The sequence below is a fragment of the Cicer arietinum genome, chromosome 4 (assembly GCF_000331145.2).
Source record: "Cicer arietinum cultivar CDC Frontier isolate Library 1 chromosome 4, Cicar.CDCFrontier_v2.0, whole genome shotgun sequence".
In the NCBI taxonomy this organism is placed as follows: domain Eukaryota; kingdom Viridiplantae; phylum Streptophyta; class Magnoliopsida; order Fabales; family Fabaceae; genus Cicer; species Cicer arietinum.
This window is the reverse complement of record NC_021163.2, coordinates 1,603,601-1,613,313: the sequence shown is the minus strand read 5'-3', so window position 1 is coordinate 1,613,313 and position 9,713 is coordinate 1,603,601. Positions and strand designations below refer to the sequence as shown.

The window sequence follows — 9,713 nt, the reverse complement described above, 5'->3', positions numbered from 1 at the left end:
AAATCATGGATAATTAAACCATTATGGGTGAAAATACCACAACTCTATTAGTGTTAATCTATGCATGAAATTAAAAGGGTGAGAGAGAAAGAGAGTGAGGATTAATTCGTGCAGTGTTAGCTATGTGGCCCTATGAATCTATTCATCATTTCAGACCCAAGTAGGCAGTAGCTAGCTAGCTAGACAACTCACCACTCACCAATATTGTTCCTTTCAAAAACTTTCTTATAACACAGCTCAGCTCAGCTCATTAATTCATTGCAGCAGTGTGTATGTATCACTGTTGCATGATGAGTTATGTCCTTATGATATTCACTTCCACCTCTCCTCCCACCAACCCCCCTTTTGCTAATTCTTCTATATATTTATATTCTATTAAACCAACTAATATTTTGTACCATTTGTTTCTTATTCCACTTTGGTTATTTCTTTCTGTCTCCAAATTCTACTTCCTCACATTTGCCTCTCTTTGTGTTTCCTGTAACAAAATCATGCAAAGCTGGGAGACCAATATTGTTATGATCACAAAGGAAAAAGTGAAGCTGCCAGCATGATCTAGGTTTGATTGGTTATACGATAGTATAACATAATTTTGATTAGGTCATGCTGTGCTAGCCTCACTCCTTCCTATTTGCAGATCCACTATTTTATATATATATTTTCTCTTCTCATCAAACTTACCTATACACAAACCAAAAGGTTAGTATATTTATAATTTTATTATTACTAATTCACTGTGTTAGCATAGTGTTTATTGTAGTATTCTTTTTATGAGTTTCAATGTGTTACATGCTTGCATGCTCTGTACTGTACCTTACTTTTCCTTTTTGTTTGATTCTGTTTCCTTTTAATGCCTTTTCATGTCTCTCTTGATTCCACACAAACAGGCTTTCTCTATTTGTTTACCAGAATGGAGAATATTTGTTTCTCTTGGTTGGTTGGTAAACCATGCATAACATTGTTTCTACCAATTAATGTTATATATATATACATACACGCGCGCGTGAATGCTTGTTATAATGTGATTTTTTTTATTATTTACAAATACAACAGATTTTCAATACTCATACAAAATAATTAAAAGTTGTGGATTCAACTCTTGTTTTATTAGTTCTGCGACATGTTAGAGGTTTGCCTTAACTATGAATTTCGAAATCGAAATCATCTAAATTTTCTTTAATAAAAAAAATATTGAAAGTTCAAATTTTGATGTCATGGTTAAAAAAAATATTTATTTTAGGCATTTAATATATTTCAATTCTTTATTATTGAGTAGATTTTTGTGAAGTAATTTTTTTAAAAATAAAATATTAAAATTTTAAAGGAATTAAAAGATATTTAATCTTTTAAATTAAGAAACGAACTCTTAATATTTGACAATTTATTATCTTAAAATAATAATAATGTGAGAAACTTCATACAATACTAGGAACGTCCTAAATGTTTACTCCATTTTATTCGATATATAACAAAGAAAAGGACTATTCAAAACAAACAAAGAAAAGGCACGTGCTTAGACCATGGACCCGCAAGAAGAAAAAAGTCAACAACATTATGTTATTATATATAGAATAATATACCTTATAGACAAAAAAAAATTAAAAATTAATGTATTATAGATTAAATACACCATATCTCTTGTAAAAAGGAAAAGAGGTATTAGTATAAAAAAAAAAGTCCGTAGACTTAAAAATTGAAACAAGATCAATTGAGCATCATAAACTTTACAAATTCTTCATAGCTAACTCGACCATCCCCATCCAAATCTGCCTCTATAATCATTTGTTCAACCTCTTCCTCCGTTAGTCTCTCTCCCAATGTCATCATCACATGTCTCAGCTATAAAACCATTAAAAAATATTTGATTTAATTAAATGGTTTCACGTACAAGCAATACTTAATATACTCCTCTCTCCTTTTATTATAAGGTAGTATAACACATTTCATGATACTAAAAATATATTAAATTTTTCAAAAAAAAAATGATATTTTTACATATTTATCATATCATAAAAGAAAAAAAAAATCTTTCAATAGTAAATTAATTAGGAGTAGTTTTATAGAAAAAACTTATTAATATGTAATATTAAATTTTGAGTTGAAAGCATCATGCAAGGCATGTAATGTTGTTGTGTACCTCAGTAGCTGATATGTATCCATCATTATTGCTATCAAATACTTTGAATGCGTCTTTTAGCTCTTCAGTCAAATATTCCTATTAAAATTGACAATCAACAACTTTTTAGCCTCAAGCAACTATTTTCAAGTGTAAGCAATGAATGAAACATGTTTTTTTTTTTTTTTTCAAAGAATGTAACATGTTAATTTATATAGTTACCTTCATTTTCATTTGTATAATATGCAAGAACTCTTCAAAATCTACCCTGCCATTTCCATTTAAATCGACCTTGCTAATCATTTCTTGAATTTCTTCATTTTTCTGATTTCCCTCTAATGATTTGATAATTGTTATCAACTCGTCCACAGTTATGAATCCTAGAATTCACAAAAAAGAAAAGAAAAAAATAGCTACTCAAGGTTTTTTAACTAAGAATGGTGGTCGATATTGAACAATTATCATTTATGTATATAGTTTCTCCAATCATAATAAATATAAGTCGAAAAGTACATGTAGTTGATCTAAATTCATGTACTTTTTGTTTATAATTAAAATAAGAGCGAATATATTATAACTGATTTGATATTAAGGTTCAAAATGTCGCACCGTCAAAATCTTTGTCAATGAGGCAAAAAGCTTCCCAGAAATCAGCAATTTGATCTTTTGTTAATGTGTTAGTCATTATTGGAGGGGGTGGGAAAAGAAATTTTCTATGTTGTAATGTTGTCTTCCTTGAAACATGCTTTATTTTGCTTTTATAGATGTGTGTGGGGAAATTCTTTTTGTTTGTTGGAAAAGTCAATACACGTTTGATGGGGAATTTCCAATTCAAAAGGGAAGAGTTTTTCCAGAAGAATCAACTATTGAGATTTGGAATTGTTCAATGGGGATTCTCTCTTCTATTAAACTACTATGTCCTGACTTTATGTAAAAATTCTACATTATACTTGTATAATAAACTTATTATACTTTTTACTTGTTGGGATTAGAAATATTATTGGATATCTTTTAAAACAAATTAGAAGTTGTTTACTTTGAAAAAATATATTTTTTTTTTTAAATTTGTGTTCATTTTATTTAGTAAAGAGACTTTTGATATAAATTATCGTCGTAAAGATAAGATAAAATGTTACTTAATAAAATGCATTTTTGTAAATAATAAAAGTAATTTTTTGATATTTTTATTTTTTATAAATGTAAACTATTTTCACTTCAAAAATCTTTTACCTTATTATTAACAAATAAAATCAACACAATTTTCAAATAAATAAAAAAAATCGGGGATTTTACATTTTAGTCAACATATGATCTGTTTCGTTAACTTACCTGCATGAGTTAAAATTATTTTACTTTTTATTAATAAATAAAGACATGAAAGAAAACACATTAATATGGAGTGGTATAGTTGAGAAATTATTGAGCATATGTTCAAGGATTTGATCTCGAACCTATGTTTATGAAAAGGAAAATACCAACCAAAGCCCAATGTTGGATAAAAAAAATAAATTGCATATTTCATTTCAGTATAGCAAGAGTACATATCCTTTCAAATGTGATTATGTACATATACACTAAACTATACTATATATCATGCTTCTATTCATTGTCATCTCCAACTAGCTTTGGGGTTCGCTGGATCTGGCCATTTTTCTTTTCTATTTTTATTTTTTTTATTACAAAACTGACATCTTATTTTTATCACGTTTCATGCTTTCAACTATTTGTATAGAAAACAGTTGAAGAATATGTTTACTTTCTCTTTCATACATCTTTTTTTGTCAACTCTTTCATACATCTTGTATAGAAACAAAATGGAGACAAGAACAAAATCATAGTTTTGTAACTAAAAATAAAATCAGAAAACATTTTAACCACAATCCCCTTATTTGTGGAATCAGTTTTGTCTGTTGTACCAATAATTGACTTTTTATTTACATAGATAATTGAAAACTTTTACTTCCACTTCACTGGTCTGAAGAAAAAGGAAAAAATGACCTCTAAATAACCATCGCATTTTAACAGCAATATTAGAATGTTAACATCTAATAGACAGAAAATAATGAGCAGGACAAAATATCATGTGGACTTGTAAAATAAAGATTTTATTAGACACTTCCACCACCAATAAAATTAGCATGGCCTGGACTGTAAAAAGCATGCAGAAAAAAAGAGCTCAAATAGGTAAAGAAACTAAGGATTATGAGGTTTAATAAAATATTTCTCAGCTGCATGTGTAAATAATCTTACACTTGATAAAAAACTTTGAACAAAGACAATGATAATATCAAAACGTTTACTAACTACAAATCTCTCTCATATTGGCTGGCCTTTGGGAACAATTTGATCTTTGAGCCACATATAAATAGGAATCAATACAAACCATGCAGCTGCCAGGGTACCCAAAGCAAAGCGCAGTAAGAAGACCCAAGGCTTTATCGGCTTTTCAACATCTTCTTCCTTTGGACCAAGCTGCAGCAAATTGTAGAATTTATAACTTAATCAGCATATTTTATATTGTACACCATGTGTAGCTATGATAAGAAAATATAATTATGTACTGCAGTTTTGTCAATGCAAGGCGGTGATAATGCAAGTTCTTTGATAACTGTTAACATATGCAACAAACCCTTAGGCTCTGTTTGGATAACCTAAAACGAACGGAGCGGAATAAAATGAAATGGAATGGAGTGAAAGGGAGCGGAATGAAGATACCACCCATTGTTTGGATATGTTAGGACAAACTGGAACAAACAAGTCATTTCATCACAGACCTCCCAAATTGGAGGGGAAGAAAAATGGAATTAGATAGATGCCATCATGTTCCATTCCATTCCGTCATTTATTTAAAATATCCAAACAATGGAATTCTATATTATCCCTTAAATTCTATAACTCTGTTAGGCTGGATAGAGAGATATTTAGCAGCGAAGCAAGCAAACCATATAACATTTGGCAGCTGGGGCAAACAGTAAAGAATGCTAGTGCTTTAAGGGAGATCCAGACACTAAACCAAAGTGCTTATAGCATTCAATTGAATAACCTAAAGATTACATTCAACTGAAGAAAACTAGTACTACTACAATTATATGCCAACATGCAATACGTTTGTAAACAAACCTGTGTTGTCTAATCGGACTTTGAGTATTAAAAGAAAAATATTGAGTATGAAATTTGACTAACTGTGCATGTAAAACCAAAAGAGAAAGTAACCGATAAAATCAATCACGGTAGTTAATTTATCATTCAAGTGTGCAGTTATTTTTTATTTTACTTTTCATTTTATTCATTGACACTTTCAAACAATCAATTGTTTCCACGCTACTTACAATTCCAAGACCCAGAGATATGAGAATAAGTTGGGTCTAGATCAAGAACTATAGTATCCATCCTCATATTCACAAATGGGAAATAACCCATACCTGAATCCATTTTCACATGGGTAACAACTCCAATACCCATACTCATTACCCACACATTAGCAATAATAAACCAAACATTAACAAAATAATGCTGCAACTCAACAAAATATAGTTTTCCTTCAACTTAAAATATCAAAATGATAATTTCAATGAAAATGTGCACAGGTAATATGGTTAAACTTTTTCTTGTGTTGAGTTTAACTTGAAAATTCTTGTTAATATACAAATACAAACACACTACAAATATTTTTATGGAGAGCCATTTCTCTTCTTTTTTACTTTACCCTTTTATTAATGAGTACTAAAAATAAAAGTTCATAAAAAAGGACCGATGAGCTTTGGAAAGCCCATGGCTTTGCATTTGCAACTAATCATAGTGCAGTTATAACTATGTAAGAATCTTCCTTTATGTCCATCATATATATAAAGGTGTTGGGCAGTGTGAGTACTAGACTACTCTTACCCTATCCATTGCGGGTAAATTTTGTGGGTACCTAATGGGTCTTAGTAATCATTGCCATCCCTACCTACCAAGACAGCTACCATAATTGAGTTGGAATGACTCTGTAAGCTTTACTTAAATGGCCTAATCGAATTTTGGATATTTTCCTTTCCTTTTGGTGCATGAAAGTTTAATTTTCAAGAGAAAGACACAATAAACGTTTATGCATGATCCAAATTTTGTGTGCCAGGGAACAAAAAAAGAGGAATTGCTTGTCTTTGTTTTATCTTTTGTAGCCATGACTGCTGCTACTAGTCTACCACAATCAATAACTATGGTAAAGATTTAAATCATTTTGCAACTGCATTTTAGAACTTTCAACAGTTAAAATATATTTGGCTGGATGTACTCGCAAAACAAAAAATATTCAAAGTTGTTTTGCTGAATGTAAGTATGTAAAACAAATGTCTAGTAAGAGTAACACGCAAGCATACATAGTAATTTCAAGTAAAAAGTAGTAACCATGTAGATATAGGGGCATAATTATGAAATTTCAAATAATCAAATTAAAAAAAACGAGTACAAGATTTTAAAAGAACCGCTAATAGATAAATAAAAAAACTTTTATGCATGAATAGATAGAAAAAGGATGTAAATCTTAAAGGATGGGATAGGTTCTCAAATGTGAACAAGTAGTCAGGAAAAAAGGGGATTACAACAAAAATAACTTGAGTTCCTACAATAATGCAAGTAGTCACATTTAACAGGATACAAGTTATAGCTTAAAACTTGAAATAGTCATCAGTATGATTGGTATTGTCAAATAGTGACTATAGCGCAACAGAATTTGAAAAAATTGTTGTTGTTCCACGATGAGTTATGTAGTACAAAGTGTTGTCAAATAGCAATTGCAGTGGCTCTAAAGCACTATAGCATAACAGAATTTCAACAAACTGTTATTTTCCGCAATCTGCAATTGACAAGATTGACTCATTGAGTATGAGTATGAGAATGTTCGTACTACTAACTCTCCAAGTTAAGCATCTACTTTTTTATAGCAGTGTTATCAATAGCGGGCTGTGGAAAATAGCGAAACATTAAAAATCCGCTATGTGAAATACCAGGTAGCGTTGCAGTCAAATAGGGGAGGCTACATAGAGGTTGAAAAAATTAAATTTTATATAAAAGAAAGGCATGATGCGTACAAATAAAAAAAGGGAATGGAGCCATAGCATTGGTTATATATTGAAAGATATATGTATTACAATGAATATAGGAGTAATACTCAGTAACTCTAGTTTCTCTATTATAAAAATAGGCCATGTTTGGTACTCATGCAAAATCTTCAGTTTATTATTTTAAAAAAAAAAACCCTAAAATTCTCTTTTTTCTGCTATTGCCGCTATTTTGGTTGGCAGATATTGGATTAGCGGCCACTATTGTCTTAATAGCGAAACTAGGATAGCGTTGCGCTTTTCATAGCAGAATCATCAAAACCCACTATGCTATAGCGCCACTATCACTGCTATTTGACAACACTGTTATAGTCATTAAATCATAAAATGATAGGAATCAGGATGTCCTCGCACAAACAGACACACAACACAATACCATTAAGGAGTAACAACCACATGCCTTTGATTTGAGTTAAAATAAAACAAAGGGCAAAATCAACAAAAATATAATTGAGAAGCTAAGATGATAAATACCTGCAAAGGAGAATCCCCGGATGCAGGCTTAACACCAGTCACCGAGCAGCCCATAATCAAGCCATGACGGCGAACTCCACGATACCATTTTGGGCCAATCCTTTTTAATTGGACATCCTTAAACCCAGCCTTCTGAAACCACTCAATATACTCTTCTTCTGTAGGGAAAAGCATCCAAACATCCGCAAAGAAACGAGACAACCAAAATGTTGGGTGGACAGGACCAATTAAACACGCTTTGCCTCCAAGTTTCAAAACCCTGTATGCTTCCTTGATGCCACGCTGCGGATCTGGCCAGTATTCAATACTGAGAAACAAAAGCATATCATTATCACCTATTTCAAAGCAAACTCCGTTATATCTATATTCACTTGAACAACAACATCAACTGATCAACATTGCAACTATAACAGTCTAGCAAGCAAATAAACCTCTTTCAAAGGAAGCTACTTTATATTTATACACACTTGAGCAACAATAACCTGACGCGTGTAGTTAATTCAATTTCTTCTATTTATCAAATTATTATTAGTGTCAATGCCGTGCTTGATGTTTGTGTCAATGTTTAATAGAAAACAACATTGCACGTAAGGCATGCAATCTTAAAAAAAAAAATAGTCATCAATAAGAGCATGCAATGTTGTAGAAATTAAGCATGTGTTATTATTTAAAGGCAGATGAAACAGCATAGATATATAAACATAAAAATATACCTTCCTGCGGATACATATCGATCGGCATAATCAGTCCTAAAGGGGAGATCTTCAGCATCCCCTTCAACAATTTTGCAATCTTTGAGTGGTTCCTTTTGCTTAGCTTTAGCAAGCTGATGAGGTGACTGATCAAGAATAGTGACATTCTTAGCATCCACACTCTTGACAATACCCAATGTGGTGAAACCAGTTCCACCACCAACATCAACAACAATCATATCCCTGTGATTGAGATCAGCTGGTTCAAGAGCATCATCTCTCATGTCTTCGGTCCAATGACCAGGGTTTATAACATGGTCATACACAATTGAGAGAAACCTATAGAACCAAAATGCCTCTTTTTTGTGCTGTATGAATCTAGGTTGTGAGGTTGGTCTTGAGGCTGATGATAAACTAGAACTACTACTACACTTGGGTGCAACAATCGTTCTGAAACTGGAAACCCTAGAATTAGCTTTGAAACTCGTTTTGGGGAAGCTTAAACTGTTTCGGTGAAAATCTGAACCAATGAAACTAAACTCATTTCCATTTGGAGTTTTGCTATTCAAAAGTGTAAGCTTTCCAGTTCCACTGAGCATTAGTGAAGCCATTGAATTAATCTACAAAAACAACAAAGGATTAAAATTAAAGTGAATTATCATATTATAAATTGATTTTGCGTAGAAAAGAAGTTGAAAATTTAGCAGAAAATTGAGGTTACCGAGTGGTGATAGAGAGAGAAGAGGATGAAAGAGAAACACGTAGCACAAGGTTGAACAGCAAGGGAATTGTCGCTCACAAAATATTCAATTTTGATTCATTTCTCGCCACATGAAATCTCTATTTTCCGTTATCATATTTCTTCGTCTTATATATACACTAAGTTATCATTTCGTATAATTCTCCAAAAGATATTTATCGGTTTGTATTTTTATTTTTTATAATTTAAATAAATATTTTTAATTAATAAATCACCAATTTGTCGCTGAAATAATTTGTTATTTTATTTCCTGGAATTTACAAAATTGCAAAAATAGTCCATGAATGCAATTGTGTTAACTTATGTTATATTATTATGGGGTATGATGTAAATGTAAAAAGCATACGTTGCAAAATCGATGGATGCAATTGTTCGATTAAGGGAAGAGAATATGAAAGATGATACGGTGATGAACAAAATTGGGAGGGTTATAATTAGATTACTCTAAGTGGAGTTGAATTAAACAAATTGAAGTTGATACTTGATTTGGGTTCAAGTTTTTAATTTCGTAGTTAACAGGTTGTACATAAATTTTATTTCGGTTATTTATGACCTTGCATGAAAGTGTAAAT

The 9,713-nt window shown here is 31.2% G+C and overlaps 2 protein-coding genes across 2 annotated transcripts; both read right to left on the bottom strand.

Annotated features, from left to right (window-relative positions):
• Positions 1–1,581: 1,581 nt before the first annotated feature.
• LOC101491221 (uncharacterized) lies at positions 1,582–2,991 on the bottom strand. Its single transcript, XM_004495101.4, has 4 exons — positions 2,726–2,991; positions 2,339–2,496; positions 2,138–2,215; positions 1,582–1,839 (listed from the first exon to the last, which is right to left on the bottom strand). Exons 1-4 carry the CDS (start codon positions 2,799–2,801, stop codon positions 1,705–1,707), a joined length of 447 nt encoding a protein of 148 aa, XP_004495158.1. The 5' UTR covers positions 2,802–2,991; the 3' UTR covers positions 1,582–1,704.
• Positions 2,992–4,297: 1,306 nt separating this feature from the next.
• Positions 4,298–9,279, bottom strand: LOC101490902 (2-methyl-6-phytyl-1,4-hydroquinone methyltransferase, chloroplastic). Its single transcript, XM_004495100.4, has 4 exons — positions 9,103–9,279; positions 8,403–9,001; positions 7,690–7,996; positions 4,298–4,588 (listed from the first exon to the last, which is right to left on the bottom strand). The coding sequence occupies exons 2-4, from the start codon at positions 8,990–8,992 to the stop codon at positions 4,433–4,435; spliced, it is 1,053 nt and encodes a 350-aa protein (XP_004495157.1). The 5' UTR covers positions 8,993–9,001; positions 9,103–9,279; the 3' UTR covers positions 4,298–4,432.
• Positions 9,280–9,713: the final 434 nt, after the last annotated feature.